The sequence below is a fragment of the Hippoglossus hippoglossus genome, chromosome 17 (assembly GCF_009819705.1).
Source record: "Hippoglossus hippoglossus isolate fHipHip1 chromosome 17, fHipHip1.pri, whole genome shotgun sequence".
Taxonomy (NCBI): domain Eukaryota; kingdom Metazoa; phylum Chordata; class Actinopteri; order Pleuronectiformes; family Pleuronectidae; genus Hippoglossus; species Hippoglossus hippoglossus.
Genome location: NC_047167.1, coordinates 24,562,357 through 24,589,488, shown reverse-complemented (window position 1 = coordinate 24,589,488; position 27,132 = coordinate 24,562,357). Strand labels below are relative to the sequence as shown.

Here is a 27,132-nt window from a genome sequence, read left to right as displayed (position 1 = left end):
TTATCGATAAAAAATTCAAAAAAATTTAGAATTAAAATTTTAAATCTAAAAAAAAATGTTTTGTCATGTCATTTGATTATTGATCAATTACTTCACACGTCTCAGGTCTGATCATCTTATTAGTTGTATTCTTTAAGTTCAGACACTTGAGTCAAATAAACTTGTTAATGATCCACAAACCAAAAATATAAATTAATGGTTTAATCAATAAAATGATAAAAACAATGTACGGAGGCTGAAGAGACCTGAAGAACAAAATCAATGACTTTTATTTTGAAAGGATTCATTATCCATTTAAATTATCTTTGTTAATATGACCTCAGAGACGTGAATGACCTCTGACGATGAAATAAAAACACGTGTTCATCATTTAACGTGTTTTATTAAACTCGACTGAGTTGTACTTTTTATTATGAAATAAATAATCATGTGTGACTAAGGTGGGGGGGTGGTTGTCATAGAAACATGTTCACTCATTAGAACAAGCAGGAGAACATCATTGAGTCTACGATGGATGACATCATAATGGAATCAGCTGAATTGACTGTGATACTCAAGGAAACCTAAAAACATCAAGATTCTACAGGAAGTCCTGTAGCCATCCGCAGGAAGTGATGTCACACTGACAGGTCAGGAGGATTCACCTTACACACAATGATCCTGGTGAACCTGTCTCCTGCAGCGCCACCATCAGGACACACTGTGTGGTTGGTGGAGGATGGGGGGTGTGTCACTCTGTCGACCACACTGATTCATTGGATGAGTAATAAATGGTCCAGTGAAAACAGATCCAAGCAGTCATCCCATTTCATCAGCAGCTTTGTTTCTCTCTGGACAGGAAGTGACATCCCATTGGTCGATTCAATCAAGTACAAAATCAATATTTATCATTACTGGTCCATACGCGCAACAGCACAATGCTAGCAGCTAGTTTTTGTGGGCTAGCTCTACAGTTTTTTCCCATAATCCTACAGGCCTGGCCTCAGTATGCGGGTCTGAGCCTGGCTGTCGTACCAATAAAGCTCAGTGAACGCCACCGGAGGGCGCTGCCTCCCCGCCTGCAGGAGGCAGTAACACATCCTTCCACAGCCTCTGATTGGCTGGTTTAGGTGGGCTGCAGGGGGATGCAACCCACCCCGACCCCTCCCTCATGACAGGCCATGGGGGCCATGAAGGTCCAGCGGTTGGTGTCTGGGTTGTACATCTCCAATGAATTGAGGTTGGACTGTCCATCGTATCCACCCACAGCATACAGACGACCTGACGTGGACACCAGAGACACCCTGCTGCGACGTGTGTTCATCGCCACCAGGAGGCTCCACTGCCCCGACGCCGAGCTAAACACCTCCACCCCGCTCAGGAAGCCCGACCCGTCGTAACCCCCCGCCACGTACATGTGACTCCCCAGAGCCGCTGCCCCGTGACGGCAACGCTTGTTCAGCATCGCTGACGCAGGGTGCCACCTGTTGGTGTGATGGTTGTAGTACTCCACCTGGGGGGGGAACAAACAAACAATAAATAGACAAAATATGTTTTTAAAAAGGTCAGAAACATTGTTGTCAATAAAGTTTTATTTTATTCATGTTCACAAGCTCAGTGGTTGTTCGAAATAAATCGTGTTGATCAGTATCAATTAGTGTTTTTACTGTAAAACTGACCGTGTTAAAGATCTGTAAACCGTCATGGCCGCCTGATACAAAGATGCGTCCATCAAACACCGTCACACCTGCAGCACTGCGACTTGCGCTCATCTCTGTCACCACGGTCCACCTGACAACAAAAGGAAGAAACCCCTTAAATCTTCATTCATTCAACCAGGAAGTTAAGTCAAGTGTGTGAACCCCTGAATCAAAACTTGAGTGATTTTATCGTCAGACAGTAAAGATGTTTTTTTTTTTTTTTTAAAGACCTTAATGACATCATATTTATCAACTATTAAAGGGTAAGTTTAAAGGAAAAATTTCCTTCAGTGAAAACATGGTGTCATCATTTTGGCTGGTGTGAAAAAAAGTACCTGAACCTCAACCTGGTCCTGAACCTGGTTCTGGACCTGGTTCTTGTCCTGGCCCTGAACCTAGACCTGCAACTGGTTGCGGACCTGATTCTGGTCCTGTACCTGAACCTGGTTGTGGACCTAGATCTGGACTTGGTCCTGGACCACTGACCCCTGTAGAAAGAGGATTTGAGCACCTGTCGGTCTCTGGAGAAAAACACTCCACAGAGTTCAGAGACGACTTTCCATCATAGCCGCCACAGACGTAGATGTGTCCGTCAACCACCACCGTTCCCATGGCGCTGTGGATGACAGCACATTTTATCATCTGTTTGATCAGGACCAATGTACTGAACAGTAATATTGATCACTATTCATCTACCGACTAATCAGACCTGCGCTGACTGTTCATGCTCGACACCCGCGTCCAGTTGTCCGTCTCTGGGTTGTAGACCTCCACTGTGCTCAGTCGCGATTGGCCGTCATATCCACCGATGGCGAACAGCAGTCCGTTAACAACAGCCACACCCACTCTGCTGCGAGCCGTCCTCATTGGCTGACAGCGCTCCCAGAAATTCCCAATTGGATCGAAGACTTCGACCACATTTAAGGAGTCACCTAGAAGAGAAAAACCACCGTCACGTTACAGGTGACAAGAGGCGAGAGGTGCGTGTGTGTCTGACTTGATCTGCCGACGTAAATCTGCCGGCAGCTGTAGGTTTGGAGTAGAAAAACCCAGCCGTCAATAATATATATATATATATATATATATATATATATACAGTGCCTTGCATAAGTATTCACCCCCCTTGGACTTTTTCCCATTATGTACTGTTACTAACTGGAATTCAAATAGACTTAAATAAACTTTTTCCCGTTTGATCAACAAAACATGCATAGTACTTTGAAGGTGCAAAATAAATTTTATTGTGACACAAACAATAATGAGAACAAAAAAGTTGACATCTGTTGGGTGCATAAGTATTCACCCCCCTGTGTCAATACTTGGTAGAACCCCCCTTTCGCTGCAATTACAGCTGCAAGTCTTTTGGGGTATGTCTCTACCAGCTTTGCACATCTAGAGATGGAAAGGTTTGTCCATTCTTCTTGGCAAAAAAGATGAAGCTCAGTCAGATTGGATGGAGACCGTCTGTGAACTGCAATCTTCAAGTCTTGCCATAGATTCTCTATTGGATTGAGGTCTGGGCTTTGACTGGGCCATTTTAAGACATTAACATTCTTTAATCCAAACCATTCCTTTGTAGCTCTGGCTGTATGTTTAGGGTCATTGTCCTGCTGGAAGATGAACCTCCGCCCCAGTCTCAAGTCTTTTGCAGACTGCATCAGATTTTCTTCAAGGATTTCCCTGTATTTGGCTCCATCCATCTTTCCCTCTATTCTGACCAGTTTCCCTGTACCTGCTGAAGAGAAGCATCCCCACAGCATGATGCTACCACCACCATGTTTCACTGTTGGGATGGTGTGCTCAGGGTGATGGGCAGTGTTGGGTTTTCGCCACACATAGCGTTTTGCATTGAGGCCAAAAAGTTAAATTTTGGTCTCATCTGACCAGAGCACCTTCTTCCACATGTTTGCTGTGTCTCCCACATGGCTTCTGGCAAACTCCAAACGGGATTTTTTATGGATCCCTTTCAACAATGGCTTTCTTCTTGCCACTCTTCCATAAAGGCCAGATTTGTGGAGTAGACGACTAATAGTTGTCCTGTGGACAGATTCTCCCACCTCAGCTGTGGATCTCTGCAACTCCTCCAGAGTAACCATGGGCCTCCTGGTTGCTTCTCTGATTAATTTTCTCCTTGTCCGACTCTTCAGTTTGGGTGGACGGCCTCCTCTTGGTAGGTTTGCGGTTGTGCCATATTCTTTCCATTTTCTTATGATGGATTTTATGGTGCTCAGAGAGATGTTCAAAGCTCTGGATATTTTTTTATAACCTAACCCTGCTTCATATTTCTCCACAACTTTATCCCTGACCTGTTTGGTGAGCTCCTTGGTCTTCATGATGCTGTTTGTTCAGTAATGATCTCCAACAAACTCTGAGTCCGTCACAGAACAGGTGTATTTATACTGAGATTAAATTGCAGACAGGTGGACCCTATTTACTAATTATGTGACTTGCAAATGTGACTTGTGAATGCAATTGGTCGCACCAGATCTTTGTTAGGGGTTTCACAGTAAAGGGGGTGAATACATATGCACTCAACACTTTTCAGATTTTTATTTGTAAATAATTGTGAAATCCATGTAATATTTCCCCCCACTTCCAAATGATGCACTATTTTGTGTTGGTCCATTACATAAACTCACGATGAAATAAATTTTAATCTGTGGTTATACCATGACAAAATGTAGAAAAGTCCAAAGGGGGTGAATACTTATGCAAGGCACTGTATATATATATGTATGTATAAAAACAAGGTATGGGGTAGACATTGTTCCTGTATAGTGGGATATACAAAGCAGAAAACGCATCTGAATTCTTAGAATTAAAACATTAGATACATCATGTGTGTCGGTGACGCCTTCGGCCAATCAGAGCAGAGTTGTGTCGTCCCACCCCAAGATGCTGCAGCTGGATTACTCCCGCCGTGTTTTAAGGTCATGTGACCTGTAGGGCTGGGTATCGAGTATTATGTGAGAGTGAAAGAGAGTCAGGGATGCAAACACATGTATGGTGAAAAAAGAGAGAGCTGTCCGAAGTAGAAACAATCTGACAAAGGCCTTTGCTAGTCAGGTGACATGAGACAGGTGACATGTGACATGTGTCAGGTGACATGAGTCAGCTGACATGGGTCAGGTGACATGAGACAGGTGACATGTGACATGGGTCAGGTGACATGGGTCAGGTGAGCATGTACCTGAGCTGTTGAGTCCTCCCACAGCATAGATGAGTCCTGTGATGGATGTGCAGCACCTCTGTCTGGTTTTAAACGTGGGAAGATGAGGACGACGCTCGGGCATCAGGTGGAAATCTTTGGCTTCATCCACCAGGTCTCTGACAAGAAACACAGCAGAGACACGACTGAATGTTTAGACGAAAGGTAAAGAATTAGAACACCTGGACAGTGATCAGTATCTGTGTGACAGCGTTAGCTAAAAGCCTAATATGTCAATACTAAGCCTGACGCCGAGTTAAACATCACACTGAAAATACAGACAGACGGGTCTATATGAACCAATCACACACAAGAACGTCTCACCTGCATTTATGGCAGCAACGAACCAGTTCGTCCTGCTGGACTCGGTCAGACAGAAACTGAGGTCGACATAGAGGAAGTCTGATCTTTGACAGCAGCTCTGGCAGCAGAGGCTCCCGCCGGTCCCGGTCATGATGAACCCAGGTGAGAGCCGCCTCGAACACCTGCACAGGTAACACACACTCAGCCTCACACACCTGCACAGGTAACACACACTCAGCCTCGAACACCTGCACAGGTAACACACACTCAGCCTCGAACACCTGCACAGGTAACACACACTCAGCCTCCCACACCTGCACAGGTAACACACACTCAGCCTCGAACACCTGCACAGGTAACACACACTCAGCCTCGAACACCTGCACAGGTAACACACACTCAGCCTCCCACACCTGCACAGGTAACACACAATCAGCCTCGAACACCTGCACAGGTAACACACACTCAGCCTCGAACACCTGCACAGGTAACACACACTCAGCCTCGAACACCTGCACAGGTAACACACACTCAGCCTCACACACCTGCACAGGTAACACACACTCAGCCTCACACACCTGCACAGGTAACACACACTCAGCCTCGAACACCTGCACAGGTAACACACACTCAGCCTCCCACACCTGCACAGGTAACACACACTCAGCCTCCCACACCTGCACAGGTAACACACACTCAGCCTCGAACACCTGCACAGGTAACACACACTCAGCCTCACACACCTGCACAGGTAACACACACTCAGCCTCACACACCTGCACAGGTAACACACACTCAGCCTCACACACCTGCACAGGTAACACACACTCAGCCTCACACACCTGCACAGGTAACACACACTCAGCCTCACACACCTGCACAGGCAACACACTCTCAGGTGACACCTCTCACCTGTTCTTCAGCTTTAACATTGAGTTCATCGCAGCCGACCAGCTCCAGCACCTCCTCCGTCCTCAGACCCAGGAACTCGTCCGATAAAGAAACGTCCACAAAGTGCTGGTGGAGGAAGCTGCTGGCCGAGTCGTACAGAGTCGTACACATCATGGTCTCTGCGAACTGACGGACACCCAGACAGTTCTTCGGATGTAACCTGAAAGCCACAGAGCAGAAAACATTTACAATTCACACACGTAGAAACTGAATGTTGTAGAAGCGTTTGCCTGTTGAGAACAATTTAAATAAAGGAAGAACAGAGTTTAACCTTCGTCGCTGAGCTTGGAAACAAATGTGATTTAACATTCCACCACAGTTACAAAGAGTTTTTTTACCTACCGTCATTTCCAAAAGCTTCAGCTGATGAAGATAATGTGACTGAAAGCTCCAGAAAAGCTGAGCTTTGTTTTGTAAAACATACTGTATGTTCACTTTTAGAAATAAGTCTGAACATGTACACGCGTAAAAAAACAAACTATCGGACTTTAGCTTAGTTTGAGAGTTTCTCCGTCGACTGACCTCTCCTGGAGGAAGGAGCAGCAGGCGTCTTTAACGTTCTGCAGCTGCAGGAAGCTCGAGCCAATCAGAAGAGACTGAACGTTCTGTTGGTCGATAGCAACATGGCCGCTGTACGCAAAGTTAATCAGAGCCTCCAGAGCACTGCAGGGAGAGAGGAAGCGGTTAGACTGGGGTCACACTGGTTTCAAACTGGTATGTGGTTCCCCGTGCTGTGACCGGGTTCCAGACAGGAAGTCTTGTCACGTTACCTGGGGTCCATGCCCTGCATCAGGATCTCGTCCTGTTTACACTCCACCATGTCGTTGGTGAACATGGCGTGAAAGTACGGGATGGAGGCGGCCAGAACGATCCGGTGAGCGCTGAACTTATGATCCCCCACCTGCAGAGATACATGAACAATACATGTATACAACTGTATATACCAGTACATATAGTACACAGGTACAGTGTTGTATACAACTGTATATACCAGTACATAGAGTACACAGGTACAGTGTTGTATACAACTGTATATACCAGTACATAGAGTACACAGGTACAGTGTTGTATACAACTGTATATACCAGTACATAGAGTACACAGGTCAGGTGTTGTACCTCACCTGTCCAGCAGGTGAACTGATCCTGAGACATTAAGAAGATTAAATGTGTCACTGCAGACGATCAATCCTCAGTTGTATATAATCTGATCGATGACGTCAGGTCAAAGGTCAGCTCTGGTACCCAAGGTTCAGTGACGTCAGCTCATCTTACAAGCCGTTGTTAGCTCTTGTTAGCATCGTTAGCTCAGTATCAGCTAGCTTCCTCATTACGGGCTGTTAGCTGGAGGCTAACTCGGTTCTTACCCTGAGCGTGACATCACAGAGTTTCCCCTGACGTCGGATCTCCTCCATGACGACATAACCTCGTGCCGGCGCGTCGCGCACCGAGAAATGAACCAAGTCCTCGAGCTCTTCGTCTCCCATCGTCAGCACGAGCAGCGCGAACTGAGCCCAGCGAGCCACCGTACACAGCCCGAGCCGTGACGTCACGCTCACCGGCGGAAACACGGGCAGGTCTCCGGCTTCCGAATAAAAGACCGCCCCTACAAGAAACAGCGCCACCTCGTGGATCCTATTTTATCAACGTGGCGACAGATGAACATAGAAAGTTCTTTTATGACTTGATTGGATATTGTGAAAGCTGGAGGTCATTTTGTAGAGCAGTGCTCCTCCTGTTCCTCCTTCCTCCTCCACAAAGGAGCAGATTCCTGCTGCTGGGTTGATGCTGTTCTACGCTCTCCTGGTGTCTCCTGGAGTAATGTCTCCTGGCGTCTCCTGGTGTCTCCTGGAGTAATGTCTCCTGGCGTCTCCTGGCATCTCCTGGAGTAATGTCTCCTGGCGTCTCCTGGTGTCTCCTGGAGTAATGTCTCCTGGCGTCTCCTGGCATCTCCTGGGGTCTCCTGGAGTAATGTCTCCTGGAGTAATGTCTCCTGGCGTCTCCTGGCGTCTCCTGGAGTAATGTCTCCTGGCGTCTCCTGGCATCTCCTGGGGTCTCCTGGAGTAATGTCTCCTGGTGTCTCCTGGTGTCTCCTGGAGTAATGTCTCCTGGAGTAATGTCTCCTGGTGTCTCCTCCAGGCTCTGGAGACGGTGCTGGCAGACACAAACCTTCTTGTGACCCCAGGTATGGATGTGTCCTCCTGGAGGAGCTGGACTACCTGTGCAGCCTGATGGAGCTGCAGGTAGCTCCTCATGCTGCCAGCAGTGAGGAGGAGCAGAACCCAGAAGTAGAAGGAGTCAGGAAGGATCAGCAGAGAGCAGCTGTCTGTGGACACCACATGAGAAACATTCCCAGTTTGGGGCTCGTCTTGCTTCTGCCTCCATTTCACCTGTTGTTAGAGGAACTGGTTCTTCTAACGGACACTTTGATCTCTGGAGTTGAACTTCACACTGTGAACTTTACGGTTCCCTCACTTTACTGAGCTGTGTAGTTAGTTATCAGTGAATGTACATCAGTCTTCTTCAAAACATGTTCCACTTCAGATTTAATAGATGATTAATAGATTTTAATTTAATGGAGGATGATGGGTTCTATCATATATTTGAACTTTATTTCAGATCCACTGGATCATTTTGGTTTGTTCTTGATGAAGTTCTGCAGATATAAAAAGTTTTTGTTTGATTCTATTCACTTCATTACACACATAAAGGTAATTTACATTTATTGATCAATTTAGTGTTGTAATAATTGTACTGTAGGAAAATATTTATCAAATTCAGAAACTGAAGCAGTTTGAAGTTTTCACATTCAGAAATTTGTTTTAAAATCTTAAATGTTTTGTCTGTGAGGATTATTTTAACACTGATAATTAAAATATAGAATTCATATTTATATAAAAAATGGCAACCAATCAAACATCAGCATTAAATTAATAAAACAGCAGAAAAACTGCTTGACGTAAAAAAGTTTTATTGACATATTTGATTGTTTGACTCATCGGACACGTGAACAAACTTCATTTCATTTCTCAACTCCGACACCAGCCCGACTTCAACAGGAACCTAACCCCATGAGGGAAGTCGGTCTGAGTTTGACTGTGATGATGTGTTCAGGAACATCCACGTTTCTGAAAGAATCTTAACATCTGAACCACGGCTGGTTTCATGTTTCAGCTCCAATCTCTTTCAGAGCTGAACGCAGCGTCCAGAGTCTTCGAGCTGTCTCAGCTGGACCTGTGGGTGGGACCAGGACCAAGTGAAACCGTTTGCTGCAGCTGCATCAACAGCATTTACACAATTATTTACCATCCGTTGTCCCACACATCAACACATAGTTAACCAGGTCAACGAGGACGTCTTCAAACGTCTTTGTTTTCCTTTGTCCAACCAGGAGTCAAACACCTGTTTCAGTTACTGGGACTGAGCCCTGAATCATTGATGGTTTGAGAGACTGTGTGGGGATTGGATGAGTCATTAGTCATTTACAACATGTCAAGATTAAGAACTATAATGTGACACAGGAACACGACAAGTCCAGACCTAAAGATCAGTCAGTTGATCATCAGCAGGGAATTATTTGTGATTTCAAGTTGAAACCAGCAGAATGATCCTTTAGGTTCAAACTTTTCTGGAGACAAACACCAATAAAAACTCTGACAGGTAAGAGAGGCATCTAAACTACACTGAGTTTGTACATGTTTACATGTGTTCTACGCTGACAGGTCATTGTTCTCGAATCGTTCCTGGTCGTATACCTCTGCCACCACCTTGCGTCCTCCGAACCAGCGGTGGTTCAGCGCCTGGATGGCTCCATTCATCTCGGCTGCGTCCGAAAACATAACAAAGATCTTAACAATAACCTCGGCATCGTCCTCCTCGCCCTGACGCTCCTGGTAGATGATGACGCGCTTCACCTGGCCAAACGTCCCACACTCCTCAGTCACCTCGCCCTCCAGGTCATCGTCGATGTCGTCGGGCCCGACCATGTTCCTCAGGACCATCACGGTCGACTGACGGAGGAGAGACGCTTTTAGAATCTACATTTTGTTGTTTGTTCAAATAATTCGTTTTCAATAAAGTTACAAATAAAAGTTTGAGTTTCATTTTTTAACGTCAGAAAAAATCCACACGTCCCAGAGTCAAGATCAACACATTAAAAGTCTAGATGAGAACCAGTACCTCCTGCTTGCGGAGCAGTTTCCTCATCACCATGTGTCTTGCGTTGCTGCCGCTGATGCTCATGTGCTCCTGCTCGCTGAGTGGCTCCGTGACTCCCTCCTGTTGCGCCTCTTGCCGACACTCCTCCTCCTCCTCCTCCTCCTCTTTCCTCTCCTCAAAAGAGGCTTCTAGTGTCAGGGGTGTGGCCAGCACCGGGTTCACCAGACCCACCTGAGGCAGGCCAGGCCGAGCTGGGGTCACCCCTGAAACAGACACGAAGCAGGAAGCACAGGATGGTCAAAAGGGTGGTGGCGGTTCGGCCACAGGTGTCGCCCCATTCCACAGGAGGAGAACCTTGTACTGGTTGGTAGCTTCTCCACCGGAATGGAACTGGCCTCCGGCCTCTTCCACCAACCACAATATACACTGGGTCTACTGGTTTACCATGACTGTACCGCCCAACTCAAGAAACGAGTGGAATTAATACGGAAATGCAGACTGATTTTAAGCTTTCATTTTCTACCAGCAGTAAAAGCAGGTGTCGACTCCACCCGCCTGCACTAGGTCACCACCCATCAAGCAGCTGTAAACAAGAGCACCCACAGACTTCAGTGTTAACCTGACTGAGTGACTCCAGTTTAACCTTCAGCTGCTGAATGATTCTCTTCTAGTCACGTTTGGAAACTCATACTTACTGTTGGTGCAGATATAATTTCAGGAGCAGTGAGGATCAACAAACCCACCGAATGAAATCAAATATATTCCCCCCAGCCACCAAAATTGCTCATGAATGTGTGTTGACATAACTGAAACTCCACAAATCACACAGGATCTGAGACTCACTGGCCAATAGGAATGAGGGGCTATGTTTAAAGGGAGGGGCTAGAAACAGTCCTCTTCACTTGGTTGGTCAGTGTGCAGCAAAGGGGAGGAGTTAAGAGGTCACTGTCGGTGCAAATGTTGGGGGTCGAGGAAGGGGGAGGGGGGAGAAGAGAAAAAACAGAGAGAGAAAAAAAGACAATAAAAGAGAAAATCTATTAGTTGAGACGCTTCTGACGAAGCAACACAAACAACAGGAACACGCTACTTCCTGTCTGGAGTCGTTTTCCTTCATGACTCGCAAACAAAATAAGTGATTTGAAAATACGATAGGAAAATTCTATGAAAACTATTTAAAGTGGCGTTCTGGTGACGACAGAACAGCCAATGAACTGCGTCATCGGAGGGCGGGTAAAACGCTGTGGGAGGGACTGACAGGATAAACCTCGACATGTGATGCAGGGATAAACTACACAGCTCAGTAAAGTGAGGGAACCGTAAAGTTCACAGTGTGAAGTTCAACTCCAGAGATCAAAGTGTCCGTTAGAAGAACCAGTTCCTCTAACAACAGGTGAAATGGAGGCAGAAGCAAGACGAGCCCCAAACAGGGACTGTTTCTCATGTGGTGTCCACAGACAGCTGCTCTCTGCTGATCCTTCCTGACTCCTTCTACTTCTGGGTTCTGCTCCTCCTCACTGCTGGTAGCATGAGGAGCTACCTGCAGCTCCATCAGGCTGCACAGGTAGTCCAGCTCCTCCAGGAGGACACATCCATACCTGGGGTCACAAGAAGGTTTGTGTCTGCCAGCACCGTCTCCAGAGCCTGGAGGAGACGCCAGGAGACACCAGGAGATGCCAGGAGACGCCAGGAGACACCAGGAGATGCCAGGAAATGTTACACCAGGACACACCAGGACACACCAGGAGAGGTTACACCAGGAGACACCAGGAGACCGTAGAAGAGCATCAACCCAGCAGCAGGTATCTGCTCCTTTGTGAAGGAGGAACAGGAGGAGCACTGCTCTACAAAATGACCTCCATCAGGCTACTGGTGGTCAGAAACACACTCCATGAGGAGGCCTGAGGGCCGACGTCCTCTAGTGGGACCTGAGCTCACAGCTCCATTCACCAGAGAACACCAGGACCAGCAGGTCCACCACTGGAGCCTCGTTCTCCTCACAGAGGAGAGCAGGTTCACACTGAGCACATGTGACAGGTGTGAACGAGTCTGGAGACGTCGTGGTGAACGTGAAGCTGCTGTAACATCATCTATGACCAGTTTGCTGGATCAGTGAAGGTCTGAGGAGGACGATCCTGGGAGGGTCAACAGACCTTCATGTCCCAGCCAAAGGTTCCCTGACTGCTGTTAGGTACCAGGATGAAATCCTCAGAGCGACTGTCAGACGCTGGTGCAGGGGCCCCCGGGTTCCTCCTGGTGGAGGGGACCCAGGGTTCCTCCTGGTGCAGGGGCCCCCGGGTTCCTCCTGGTGGACCCAGGGTTCCTCCTGGTGCAGAGGACCCTGGGTTCCTCCTGGTGGAGGGGACCCAGGGTTCCTCCTGGTGCAGAGGACCCTGGGTTCCTCCTGGTGGACCCAGGGTTCCTCCTGGTGCAGAGGACCCCGGGTTCCTCCTGGTGCAGGGGCCCCCGGGTTCCTCCTGGTGCAGTGGCCCCTGAGTTCCTCCTGGTGCAGTGGACCCTGGGTTCCTCCTGGTGCAGTGGACCCTGGGTTCCTCCTGGTGCAGTGGCCCCTGAGTTCCTTCTGGTGCAGTGGCCCCTGGGTTCCTCCTGGTGCAGTGGATCCTGGGTTCCTCCTGGTGCAGTGGCCCCTGGGTTCCTCCTGGTGCAGTGGACCCTGAGTTCCTCCTGGTGCAGTGGACCCTGGGTTCCTCTTGGTGCTCCTGGTGCAATGGCCCCTGAGTTCCTCCTGGTGGACCCTGGGTTCCTCCTGGTGCAGTGGCCCCTGAGTTCCTCCTGGTGGACCCTGAGTTCCTCCTGGTGCAGTGGCCCCTGGGTTTCTCCTGGTGCAGTGGCCCCTGGGTTCCTCCTGGTGCAGTGGACCCTGAGTTCCTCCTGGTGCAGTGGACCCTGGGTTCCTCTTGGTGCTCCTGGTGCAATGGCCCCTGAGTTCCTCCTGGTGGACCCTGGGTTCCTCCTGGTGCAGTGGCCCCTGAGTTCCTCCTGGTGGACCCTGGGTCCCTCCTGGTGCAGTGGCCCCTGGGTTCCTCCTGGTGCAGTGCCCCCTGAGTTCCTCCTGGTGCAGTGGCCCCTGAGTTCCTCCTGGTGCAGAGGCCCCTGAGTTCCTCCTGGTGCAGTGGCCCCTGAGTTCCTCCTGGTGCAGTGGACCCTGGGTTCCTCCTGGTGCAGTGGCCCCTGAGTTCCTCCTGGTGCAGTGGACCCTGGGTTCCTCCTGGTGCACTGGCCCCTGAGTTCCTCCTGGTGCAGTGGCCCCTGGGTTCCTCCTGGTGCAGTGGACCCTGAGTTCCTCCTGGTGCAGTGGCCCCTGGGTTCCTCCTGGTGGACCCTGGGTTCCTCATGGTGCAGTGGCCCCTGGGTTCCTCCTGGTGCAGTGGCCCCTGAGTTCCTCCTGGTGCAGTGGCCCCGGAGTTCCTCTTGGTGCTCCTGGTGCAGTGGCCCCTGAGTTCCTCCTGGTGGACCCTGGGTTCCTCCTGGTGCAGTTGAGCACCTATTGGACGTCATGTATCGGTGCATCCGACGCCACCAACTCTGTCCACAGTCCAGGAGGTGATGATCCAGGTCTGGGAGGTGATGATCCAGGTCTGGGAGGTGATGATCCAGGTCTGGGAGGTGATGATCCAGGTCTGGGAGGAGAACCCCCAGGACTCCATCCTGCGGCTCCTCAGGAGCATCATGTCCAGACACTGTCAGGAGAACATGCAGGCAGGAGGAGGCCACACCCACTGAGTCACATGATGACTTGATGAATTTCACACCAGTTGGATCAGCCTGTGGTTTCAGTTTGTTACTGGGATGTTCAGTGTGGTTTTGAATCCAGTCCTCAGTGGGTTGATGGTTTTAGTTTCCATTGGTCGTTGTTACGACATTTGGTTCTCAACTAACTATACAATGTTCATCAGATCAGATTTTCAACTTGAATCATTCATTAAGATTTGATGTGTGATTTAAGTGTCCCTTAGTTTTTTGAGCAGTGTATTATCAGATTCAAGACTGTGATTGGCTGCATGACAAGACTTTAGTCAGGAAAGCTTTAATGTGATTGGACAGCAGGACATCTTGGTAACAAGGGGGGGGGGGGGGTTGCATGTGGATGGCGTTGTAGATGCTCCTACCCGTGATGACACCTGGAGCCTGGGCGGCCATGACAGCCTGAGGAAGTCCTCCAAGCTGTTGAGAGAGGAGCGCCGGTCCAGCCAGAGCTCCAAGAACCGATGTTCCCACTGTCTCCTGAACGCACCACAGAACAGAGTATACTCACTACTGTGGACAAATATTTATAAAACAAATATATACAATAGGGCTGCTCGATTATGGCAAAAATCATAATCACAATTATTTAACATGAGAATTGTCTTTGGAAACATCAAACACTTATTGAACTTTAAGGAAAAATAAATCATTTTGGCGCCAAGTTAACAGATTCGAGTGTCGACACTGAGCGAGCGGCTCGGTTCAGCCACGACTCAACAAGTGACTCTGCTCCGCTGACGTTTCTAATCATCACATGTAGAACTGATCTTTATAAGAAACGGATCAATTCTTATTTATGTTCCTGAATAAACGGGGCGTCGCTTCTTCTGCCACAAGAAGTTAAAACACTGCGTCATAATCTGCAGGAGTGTGTGCGTGTGTGTGTGTTCGTCTCGTCTAAACTGACCATCACATTTATTTATTTATTAATCGATGATGCCGGATCATGAATCCAGATCGATCTGGTCACTTTAACCCTGACATCCTGTCTCTGAGCGGCAGGCCTCGTCTTGTGTGTGGCAGGTGTCTCATAAACTCTCGAGCGATTCAAACAAACACAAAGTGAACTTCAGTCCTTTACGTGTCCTGCTAACTTCTGAGTAGTGTTGGTGTTTATTGTTAACGTGTAAAGTGAGGAAGGTCAGTGGGGGAACATGCAGCAGGGTAACACAGCATGGGACAAGGGTACCAGGTCTATAATGTGTGAGAGCATTTACAGTTGTTACCAGAAACCTCACATTGTTGTGCGAACAACAGACAGACTCGGGATAATAATCGTTTAATCTCGATAACTTTGTTTTCATAATTGTTGGAAGCCATAATCATAATTGAAATTCAATTAATCGCCCAGCCCTAATATACAAGTCGATGTCTGCATGGAGCATAAAACATGAAAGAAATGATATCAAATGTCCTTTTTCATCTGCAGCCTGTAACTATTCTGTGTTCTCTACTGTGAGGAACCTGTTCTGTGTTCCAGGACAGTCTTCTTCCACCTGAGCTTTATTATGAAAATCAGAAACATCCTGTCTCAATGGGAAGGTGAATTATTAGTTTGTGTATTCGTTACTTATACACTGGACGACTGTAATTCTTTACAATCAGGAGGTCACAGTAAACCACTCTGCATCAGCTCCCTGATATTGTGGTTTAAATAAATCATCCATCCATTTTCCTCCACTTCTCTGAGGTCCGGTGACAGCAGGTTAATCTGTCAGAAAGTGTTCCAGATGTTCTTCTCCTCAGCAACACTTTCCGGCTCCTGCTGGTGGATCCCGAGGTTTTCTTGGTCAGAGAGGATGTATGATCCCTGCAGGGAGTTCTGGGTTAGGTTGTAACAGTATTGGTGAAAAGGGGTATCCCTGGCAGAGTCCAACACCCACAGGGACTGTGTTAGACTTTGTGCCAAGGACTTGGACACAGCTCTCACTTTGGTTATAGCAGTATCACGTGGCCAGTAGCAATGGACCCAAAGGACTCCTGCAGTACCCCCCACAGCGTCCCCCAGGTGAATCCAAGGTCTGACAAGCAGATGGAGCCTCCTTTCCAGGACCCTGGAATTGATTTCCCAGGGAAGCTGAGCAGTGTGATTCCCAAAGAATTGGAGCACACTCTCCCTTCCCCCATTTTAAAATGAGAACCATGTGAAGGATGGGTTCAGGAGCTCCTGGTTCTATCATTGGACAATGTCCCAAATCCAGGTCAGTAGCTCTCCTCCCTGACTGAACAGTCTGGCCAAGCCTTGCTTCCCTTCCTGAGTTGTCAAACAGCTTGCAAGTTCTTTCTTGAGGCCCAAACTGGAACCGAAAGTCCTTCTTCATGATCTCCCCAAAGTGAACAAACAAGCCAAAAAGGCCTAGTAATTCAGCCTGACCCCCCCACTGTTGATGTGATCTTGAAAAATAATAATTAGCTTTGGTTGGTTTTCTTCTCTGATTGAGAGGCAGAGCTTCATGACTTACCTGAGCAGTGATTTTAGCGGTGGCAGCAGCAGCAGCCACGGCAGCTGCAGCAGGGAGTCCTCCAGGGGTTGTCGGTGTGAGGAGGGGCATGGGCGGAGTCACAGCCTTCCCGACTCGCAGGTACTGACCCCCCAGGTCAAAAAGGTTCATGGAGGCCACAGCGTCCTGAGATGACTGAGCCTTGTCGTACTCTGAGACCGAAACAACAACAACCATAAAGAACAAGACTGAAGACCCATGGGCCGTAACATTAGCCTTCATCATAAACTGCTGACTGTTGATTTCTGTAACTGACAGAGTCGTCTACTCCAATGAACTTTGACCTGAAGTTTAAAAGGCTCCCGGTTGTTTCTCTGGCATCACATCAACAACAGACAATTATTTTAATTATGAATGAAACTTTTTTCTTGACAAGTAAATAAATAATTGGTTGATGAAAATCAATGAAACTCATCTTCCACGTCAGATGTGGTCTAACAACAATTGGTATGAGAAGACAAAGACATATTCATATCTGAGAAGCTGCAACAAGATGGTAAAAAATGACGATTCCTTTTCCATTGATGAACTAATTAATCCATAATTTGTTTCTGCTCACAAGAACAGACATTTGGTAAAAATAGAATTTTTCACGTTTTGACCGAGCAAATAGTCAAATGAGAAAATCTCAGTTTAATTGAAGTTCATTGACTTGTTTCAAACGTAATAAACTGTTAAATCAGAGAACTGATTGTCTCCACATCAGGGTTAGGGTCACCCTACCCTACCCTCACCCTACCCTCACCCTGACCCTCACCCTGACCCTAACCCGATTTGTCTGCGGAATGCTTGCCTGATTCGTCCCGTGGTTAACGGATGGCGAATCATTATGTGATCATCATGTGCTCACCAATGAAGCCGTAGCCTTTGTGCCGCCCTGTAGTTGGCTCTCGGGCCAACATGCAAGACTTGATCTTCCCAAAGGCTTCAAACACACTCTTGATGTCATCGTCAGAGAGGTCGGGGTGAACGGACGCAATGTAAATTCTGTTAAAGGCTCGAGCCTCCTCTGCCAGCTGGTCAATGATTGGCTGAGCCTGACCGATGTTACTGGGCCTCCCAACCTGCAAGACGAGGCAGAGGGAACAACACCTGAGGACTGCCTGTACTGTACATGCATCCCCCTAAAAACAATATCGGCATGACACAATTTGATCTCATCAGCCATAACACCCTGGAGGAGATAGTATAACATTCAAGTTCCTCCCACAAGTTAACTTTTTTTTAATTGAATTGCAGGGATTAAACCAATAATATTTCTCTCAGGCCATTTCTTTAAAACACTGAAAACAGCTATGATGAAACCTCTTTTAAAAAGGAATAATTCAGATACCTCAGTAATAGAAAATGAGCCATATCCAAACCCCCGTGTTGGGGCAAAAGGGTTAGTTTCAGTTCAACACCTTGGCACAAAATAATTGTTTTGATTCCTGGATTTCGACCACAACAAACCTCTCATGAAGGTTTTTAATTATATTTATCGAAATACCGATAATGGAGAACTGTCTGTTTTACTTCTGCTGGATCTCAGTGCCACATTCAATACTGTGGCGACTTCGTGAAAACAAAAACGTGTCGCTGGGCGGCGGATGTAGGGCCTAATCATTTGAATGATCCAAAAATCACTGCAATCTGTAAAAATGCATTTAAACTTTTCTGAAAGAAAAAGAAGATGAACTTATTGGACCATGCATCAATCAAACGGAAAATAGCAGGTTGCATAGCAAAGTCTTTGCGGTCAACAAAAAATACAGCGTCCCTACTCAAGGGCTTTTATAAACTATAACCCCCGCCCCTATCCTTAGGACCCATTTCCTGCCAAAGTCATATGATCACAAGTAAACAATAAATAACAAATAATACTCCCAAAATACAAACCCACTACATCTAATATCATAACCAAAATAATAAGGATAAAATCCTTCTTGAACTTATTTATGGCTCCTACAAATACTGTTGACCATAAAATACGACTGGACGGACTGGGGAGGATTCTTTGGTCAAGATACCTGAAATTAAGTTTGGACCTGTCAGAATTATGACAAAAGTAGTTTGAACTTACTTTGATATTACAGATGATGAAAATTGAGCTTTGAGTATAAAACAGAAACAAAGATATTGTTTTGACAAGTCCAAATTATCCTTTATATATATATATCTTATACTGTATAAAAAATATTAGTTGTCACAGTGACAGTGGAAAGGTTGTTGATATTGTAAAGTTAATTCTGGATAGTCGAACTTGGTTAAGAAAGTGTCTGAAATGTGCTATATAAATTAACTTGCCTTGTACTGACAGTGTCAGTACTGGTCCGTACTGCACTGTACAGTATGGACCAGTACTGTACTGACCAGTACTGACGGACCCATCAGTTGTAGACTCACCTTGATGTTTCTTCCTCCCAATACGACAGAGTTCATCTGTTCCAGGGCTAGTTGTGCCGCCTCTGGCATCTCGTACTCCACAAAGGCGAAACCCTGCGGAGAAGAAGACAGAGACTCAACAAGGACCAATCAGCTGACCCCACTGACTCTGATACACCCACTATAAACACTCAACAACCCATAATGCAACCCTCTGTGTATCAGGCTATGGTTCACTGGTTCTAGCTGAGAGACGCCATGTGATGATCGTTAACACTTTTCACACCTCAGATGTTCAGAACGATCAAACACGAGGAACCATCTTGGTTCTTCCCGGGTTCTAAACATAGCATTTCCTCCCTGAGCTGAAAAAAGTGGAACAAAAGTGTGAGATTATTGGACGAGCTGTGTTCGCTGACGTGTGACCTTGTGTTTCATGGTGACTGAGTCCCATGACATGTCGATACTTTTGATTGGTCCAAACGGAGCAAAGGCCTGTCTGATGATGTCCTCCCCCAGCTCGTAGTAAATGGAGCCCACGTAAACTCGACACATGATGGCCAGAGCTCTCTGACGCTGAGCCGCCACCTGAACACAGACGACCGCCAACATCAGCTGATTCAAAGACACAAAGAGGACAAAGTTCAACAGAGAGTTGACTTACTGACTGCAGAGGAGAGAGAGCGTCTCCGAGACCCATCGTCAGAGACGCCATCTGAGAGAAGAGGAGGTGAAATATTCATTCAGGTTGTTTTTCTCTTTCATGTTCCACTTTTCATTCAAATCAACTGTCGATTAAAAAGTTTAATTTATGTGGTGGTGAACATCAAAATGTAAGTAATTTCTGCTGCTTCAGCTGGTGCAGATTTTTTTAACTTTTAACCTTTTACAGAACTTTCTGCACATGGAGACAAATCACTGACAACCGTAGATAATAAAGTGTTTTCTGTTTCTACCTGGAGGCTGGTGAGCTGCTGCTGCTGCTGCTGAGCCACAGTCTGCTTGACAAGAACACTTTTAATACTCTGCTCCATCGCGTACTTCTTAGCCTGCACACAGATTATAAACAGGTACAGATCAGTGACTGTATATAAAGAGGATCAGTGACTGTATATAAAGATGATCAGTGACTGTATATAAAGATGATCAGTGACTGTATATAAAGACCATCAGTGACTGTATATAAAGATGATCACTGACTGTATATAAAGACCATCAGTGACTGTATATAAAGACCATCAGTGACTGTATATAAAGATGATCAGTGACTGTATATAAAGATGATCAGTGACTGTATATAAAGACCATCAGTGACTGTATATAAAGATGATCAGTGACTGTATATAAAGACCATCAGTGACTGTATATAAAGACCATCAGTGACTGTATATAAAGATGATCACTGACTGTATATAAAGACCATCAGTGACTGTATATAAAGACCATCAGTGACTGTATATAAAGATGATCAGTGACTGTATATAAAGATGATCAGTGACTGTATATAAAGACCATCAGTGACTGTATATAAAGATGATCAGTGAGTGTATATAAAGATGATCAGTGACTGTATATAAAGATGATCAGTGACTGTATATAAAGACCATCAGTGACTGTATATAAAGATGATCACTGACTGTATATAAAGACCATCAGTGACTGTATATAAAGATGATCAGTGACTGTATATAAAGACCATCAGTGACTGTATATAAAGACCATCAGTGACTGTATATAAAGATGATCAGTGACTGTATATAAAGATGATCACTGACTGTATATAAAGACCATCAGTGACTGTATATAAAGAGGATCAGTGACTGTATATAAAGACCATCAGTGACTGTATATAAAGACCATCAGTGACTGTATATAAAGATGATCACTGACTGTATATAAAGACCATCACTGACTGTATATAAAGACCATCAGTGACTGTATATAAAGATGATCAGTGACTGTATATAAAGAGGATCAGTGACTGTATATAAAGATGATCAGTGACTGTATATAAAGAGGATCAGTGACTGTATATAAAGATGATCAGTGACTGTATATAAAGATGATCACTGACTGTATATAAAGATGATCACTGACTGTATATAAAGATGATCAGTGACTGTATATAAAGACCATCAGTGACTGTATATAAAGATGATCACTGACTGTATATAAAGACCATCAGTGACTGTATATAAAGACCATCACTGACTGTATATAAAGATGATCAGTGACTGTATATAAAGACCATCAGTGACTGTATATAAAGACCATCAGTGACTGTATATAAAGATGATCAGTGACTGTATATAAAGACCATCAGTGACTGTATATAAAGACCATCAGTGACTGTATATAAAGACCATCAGTGACTGTATATAAAGATGATCACTGACTGTATATAAAGATGATCACTGACTGTATATAAAGATGATCAGTGACTGTATATAAAGACCATCAGTGACTGTATATAAAGATGATCAGTGACTGTATATAAAGACCATCAGTGACTGTATATAAAGAGGATCAGTGACTGTATATAAAGATGATCACTGACTGTATATAAAGATGATCAGTGACTGTATATAAAGATGATCACTGACTGTATATAAAGATGATCAGTGACTGTATATAAAGATGATCAGTGACTGTATATAAAGACCATCAGTGACTGTATATAAAGAGGATCAGTGACTGTATATAAAGATGATCACTGACTGTATATAAAGATGATCAGTGACTGTATATAAAGATGATCAGTGACTGTATATAAAGATGATCAGTGACTGTATATAAAGATGATCAGTGAGTGTATATAAAGATGATCAGTGACTGTATATAAAGATGATCAGTGACTGTATATAAAGAGGATCAGTGACTGTATATAAAGAGGATCAGTGACTGTATATAAAGATGATCACTGACTGTATATAAAGATGATCAGTGACTGTATATAAAGATGATCAGTGACTGTATATAAAGATGATCAGTGACTGTATATAAAGATGGTCACTGACTGTATATAAAGATGGTCAGTGACTGTATATAAAGAGGATCAGTGACTGTATATAAAGAGGATCAGTGACTGTATATAAAGATGATCAGTGACTGTATATAAAGATGATCACTGACTATATAAAGATGGTCACTGACTGTATATAAAGATGGTCAGTGACTGTATATAAAGAGGATCAGTGACTGTATATAAAGATGATCACTGACTGTATATAAAGATGGTCAGTGACTGTATATAAAGATGGTCAGTGACTGTATATAAAGAGGATCAGTGACTGTATATAAAGATGGTCAGTGACTGTATATAAAGATGGTCAGTGACTGTATATAAAGAGGATCAGTGACTGTATATAAAGATGATCAGTGACTGTATATAAAGATGGTCACTGACTGTATATAAAGATGGTCAGTGACTGTATATAAAGATGGTCAGTGACTGTATATAAAGAGGATCAGTGACTGTATATAAAGATGATCACTGACTGTATATAAAGATGGTCAGTGACTGTATATAAAGATGATCACTGACTGTATATAAAGAGGATCAGTGACTGTATATAAAGATGATCACTGACTGTATATAAAGATGGTCAGTGACTGTATATAAAGAGGATCAGTGACTGTATATAAAGATGATCAGTGACTGTATATGTGGATCCAGTTACCTTCTGCAGCGCCTCCTGCTGGTTCAGGGTGAGCGGTGGCAGGCCCAGCTTTGTGGAGCTCTGTCCATTCTCCATGATGAGAGTTGCCCCCCCCCTGTCAACACCAGCAACACTGAGTACTTCACTACAGTAACTGAGTACTTTTCTTCAGTAACTTAGTACTTCTCTACAGTAACGGCCGGGTCTGTGTGACGTCAGATCTCTGTTCTGTGACGTCATCTCCATGTACCGATCATCACAGACTCCTTAGCATCAGCTAACAGAACCGTGTGTGCTGTTAGCTTAGCATCAGCTAACAGAACCGTGTGTGCTGTTAGCTTAGCATCTCCTCTGTGTCTTCTGCGATCATCGATTAGCATCAGATCTGTTTTGTGTTTGAACAAACTACTTCCGTCTTCCTCCGGTTATCAGTAGCTTAGCATTAGCTTCTACGCACAGCTGATGTTTATTTTCGTACCGCCGCCGCCATTCGGCCCCGAAGCTTCGATCAATAATCGATGGTTTCTGAGCTCGAGACGGTTTGAGCAGCGGAAACACCGCGGTCACAATCGTCACTTCCTTTGGAAGCGGCCTTCAAAGTAAAAGGCCCGTCTTGTTCTGTTGGGATCAGTCAATCAACATAAGACATTAAATTAATTTACACGAATATTAAATGAAAATACATTTAAATGTAAAACATAAAAGTTAAGAATTCAATCAAAATGTATTAACTGAAAAAACCATAATATATAATAGTTTGTCTTTTCTTATTAACCCATTTCATCATGGTTCAGTTAACATTTCAATATCTCCGGAGGTATTTTCTGCCAAAGCGCCTCCTTTCTGTGGATCTACCTCACCGACCAGATCCAACTCGTCTCCTTCGCTCAACTATTTTCATCTTTTAATGTGTTATCTTGTTTTTATTCTTTTCTCATCTATAGCATTTTTCATTTCTATATTTGAGCTCTGATGTTGTGTGATCTTCATATTCATTTTTCATTGTTTATTATTTAATTCAATTTTTCATTTTTAACGCGTGAAGCAGTTTGTGACTGCCTTTAAGGTGCTTCGAAAATAAATTGTATTCTTACGATAAAATGTATTAATTGTTTACTAGCTTGATCAATATAATCAATACAATAAATATACCAAAATAATATAAATATAATCAATATATTGTAATCCTCATGATCGATCATCAAAACTGAATCAAACTAAATCATTTTGATTTATAGAAAATTTAAAAATAGAAAAGTAAAATCAGTATTTTTCACGCTGATCACATAAATATTAATGATCAATACAATCAATATGTTGGATATGGTTTGTTTTTTTCAGTTTTTTACATTCTCCTGATTAATGAATCATTGTGCGATGACTCTCACTCTCAAATGTGGCAGACAAAAGCACTGTAGCTTTTAATAACTGCCACATTATTGATACTATTGATTATTAGAGTTGCAGCCTGATTGCTTTTCTGGCTTTATTTAAACATAAAACACACATTTACATTATGATTATTATTTAACATCATATAACACTCAGCTGCACACAGTGTAAAGCAATAGCTGATCAACTAATCAATATGTGATCAGCTCTGCAGGATCAGTGTCATGAAGATGAAGACAGACGTTCTCCACATCTTCCTGAACCTCGGATTACCAGGATCAATAATCATTGATAAATAAATGATAGGTCCTTTTTATTCTTTCACAAGTTCACAGTTTTCTTTCCTTGGGGCGCAACGAAGAACGGGTTGTTTGTCAACAGCTGTTGTAAATTCTTGATTGAGAACCTGCGACAGTTCTACATCTGGTTCTGAACAGAGTTCTCCAGTATTTTGATGTAAAACAGTTCTTTGTATGGAAACAGTCTCACATTGTACTTGACATCCTAGAAGTATGTGCAGGATGCGAATGAGAACCTTGTTTGTCGCCATCGGTTAGTTTGAAAAAGGTTCTACTGTTGGTTCTGATTTGCAAGATTTATGTTTCAACCTGTAGAACATTAGGACCACGTACATGTTACATGTGAGGGCTCTAAAGAGAGAACATTCTCTCAATGTATTAATATTCTATGACTTATCTAGAACCACGTTGGAGCAAATGTTTTACGTCAAGGGAAAGTGTGGATTTGATGATACTAGAACCCTTGAAATGGAACAAGTGTTCACAGGCAGAGAATATTTGAGCTTATTTTTTACAAAGAGCAGTTCTCTGGAGAACAACACTGTGTTCTAGAACTCAATAACAGAGGTTAAGTGTGTCAAGTGTAGTGACATTAATGGTGAAATTGTAAATTACAACCTTGTAGAACCCTGCTTAGGAACAGCTGTGTGATATCGAACTTGGTACTTAATATAGAGAAAACTTCTAGAACCATTGTTAGAGTTCAATGCACAAAAGAAATCAGTGGGAAGGTTCTAGAAGACATTAATGTGGTTCTACAGGTGTGTGAGACCCCAGCAGAGTAAATGTTAAAGGTGTAATATATCAGTTCTTAAAGACAAGAACGTATGAATCTGAAAGTTCTGCCCTTGGCGTCAACATAGAAAATAATACGTTTCCTGTGAGTAAACTCTGTGGTTCCATCAGGTGAAGGTTCTAGGACAAGATGTGTTGGTACAAAAAGGTAATTCTCGGCAGTCGGATTTAGGAGTGTGTGTTAAGAGTTATTGAATTGAGTGAGTTGGTTCTACACCAGATTGATGAAGTGACTGTAGAATGAGTGACAGTTTGTGTTGGTGGTAGAACCCAAACATCCAACAGAACAATGTGTTGATTTCATCAGGTGACGGTTTATCTTTGGTGCAGAAAGACAAAAAGCAGGTTTATTGTTCTGAACGTCAGGGAGCAGGTGTTGGACCTCACCGATGGAGACAAGGTGGGTTTGTGTTGGTGGAAGAACCCAGATATTCAACAGAATATTGAGGAACTTTACAGGGTAACAGTTATGGGTTTGGTACAGAACTCCACAGAAAAATAAGAATTCTTGATGTTTACGTGAGGAGGGAGGGTTCTAAACCTCAGAAATATTCCAGATGATATTTTATACACAAGAATGATAGGTCCGTGTTTGTAGTGGAACCCAGACATCCATGGAAGGTTCTAGAAGGGCATTCCTCCAGAGATCTGACGGGCCACCTGTTCGTCCTGACTCTCTTCCTTCTCTGTCCTCTCCTGGTTCCAGTCTTTTAGACCGTCCGGTAGAGTCGTGTCCTCGTCCTCGCCTCCGGTTCCCTCAACAAACTCTTCGTACGTCGACTTCTCCGCAAATGGACGATTACCCAGCAGCTCCACCATGTCGCTCTTATCCAGAACCTCCTTCTCAAGGAGCCGCAGCGCCACCTGAATAACACCACAAAAAGAACAGGGTGAGAATTTAGGTGTTTTAAAAATGATCTAGAACCCTAACATGGAAAGAAGATGTCCTACTGCACAACTCCAAGATAGGGTTATGTACATCAGAGCAGAGTCTAGATTTGTTGTAAAACAACATTTAGAGAACATTCTAGATCTGTGTTCTGTAAATGGCCAAGTATACATAATGTCTTTAGGTGCACCGACATCATGTGCTAGTGCACCTAAATGAAAAAGGTAGGCGCACCAGTGCAATGTTGAAGTTGGTCTGGGGCCCTGATCTAAAAGGTATGAATTACTTTTGAATTTATTATATCAGGTATTTTTAGGCACAAATTTCTTAATACAGAGGGAAATTCTTTACACTATAAAATCATTTAAAAACCTTCGGAACCATAATTCTCGCCGTTGGCGCAGTTGTCAGATGGTGGGAATTATTAGTGTGTGACACTTTGAAGGCCTTGATTGATAGCCAGTGTGAAATGGATGAAAACAAGGGTTTGGCAGGAATAAGAATACAGGTGCGTCTTGGGCAGAAAAGGTTTGAGAACCACTGATCTAGAACACTGTGCAGATGGTTGGTACCTTCTCCACCTCGGCCTTCTTAATGCTCAGCAGCTGCTGGGTTCTCTGGTACGCCTCTCTGATGAGGGATCTGACCTCGGTGTCAATGAGACGAGCCGTTGCTTCGCTGTACGGTTTCTCCAGAACCATCTCGCCCTGACGCGGGAGGTCGAAGGAAACCTGACCAACCTTCTCGTTCATCCCGAACTGAACGATCTGCAGCAGAACACAGAACCAGGAGAACTGAGGAACAAGAACCTGACCAGAGAACACTCATTAAATCCATGTTAATGTTCATCAACTACATCTAATGATCAACTTCAATGATGATTGATCATTCACCGTCTCACACTGATGACATCACAAATGATGATCAGTCTGTTCTGATGTCTGATCCGAGAATTAATTTCATATTTGATATGAAAGATGAAACTAGAACCAATGAAAAGTTGAGAACAGATTTTTGTTAAATGATCATTAAACACAGGTTAAACTGATTAATCCATTTTAAAACATTTAGATACTTTTACAAGATTTTTCCATTTAACCTCTGAACATCAATCTGTCATTGGGATCATCTCCGGTTCTTTCAAAATAAAAGCAGCTGAATAGACTGATC

The 27,132-nt window shown here is 44.4% G+C and overlaps 3 protein-coding genes across 5 annotated transcripts in view; all 3 read right to left on the bottom strand.

The window, feature by feature from the left end:
• Positions 1-369: 369 nt before the first annotated feature.
• On the bottom strand, positions 370-7,835 carry klhl18 (kelch-like family member 18). The gene is made up of 10 exons (XM_034612856.1): positions 7,508-7,835; positions 6,912-7,042; positions 6,664-6,804; positions 6,103-6,301; positions 5,212-5,372; positions 4,870-5,006; positions 2,389-2,611; positions 2,191-2,295; positions 1,659-1,770; positions 370-1,492 (listed from the first exon to the last, which is right to left on the bottom strand). The coding sequence occupies exons 1-10, from the start codon at positions 7,625-7,627 to the stop codon at positions 1,106-1,108; spliced, it is 1,716 nt and encodes a 571-aa protein (XP_034468747.1). The 5' UTR covers positions 7,628-7,835; the 3' UTR covers positions 370-1,105.
• Positions 7,836-9,538: 1,703 nt separating this feature from the next.
• Positions 9,539-23,158, bottom strand: puf60a (poly-U binding splicing factor a). Of its 2 annotated transcripts, XM_034612871.1 has the most exons (10): positions 22,609-22,695; positions 19,885-19,977; positions 19,593-19,643; positions 19,355-19,516; positions 18,950-19,042; positions 17,415-17,628; positions 16,526-16,716; positions 14,426-14,540; positions 10,320-10,561; positions 9,539-10,150 (listed from the first exon to the last, which is right to left on the bottom strand). In XM_034612871.1, the coding sequence occupies exons 1-10, from the start codon at positions 22,681-22,683 to the stop codon at positions 9,851-9,853; spliced, it is 1,536 nt and encodes a 511-aa protein (XP_034468762.1). In that variant the 5' UTR covers positions 22,684-22,695; the 3' UTR covers positions 9,539-9,850. The 2 variants fall into 2 exon arrangements, with proteins under 2 accessions (XP_034468762.1, XP_034468761.1); XM_034612870.1 differs by lacking the exon at positions 17,415-17,628 and having other exon boundaries at positions 19,348-19,516; positions 22,609-23,158.
• A 2,229-nt stretch (positions 23,159-25,387) lies between these two features.
• Positions 25,388-27,132, bottom strand: part of afg3l2 (AFG3-like AAA ATPase 2) — a 12,198-nt gene continuing 10,453 nt past the window's right edge. For both annotated transcript variants that reach the window (XM_034612824.1, XM_034612825.1), the window contains exons 16-17: positions 26,535-26,729; positions 25,388-25,937 (exon numbers count right to left, since the gene is read on the bottom strand). In XM_034612824.1, coding sequence (XP_034468715.1) covers positions 25,698-25,937; positions 26,535-26,729 — 435 coding nt within the window. In that variant the 3' untranslated portion in view covers positions 25,388-25,697. The remainder of the gene's footprint in view (positions 25,938-26,534; positions 26,730-27,132) is intronic.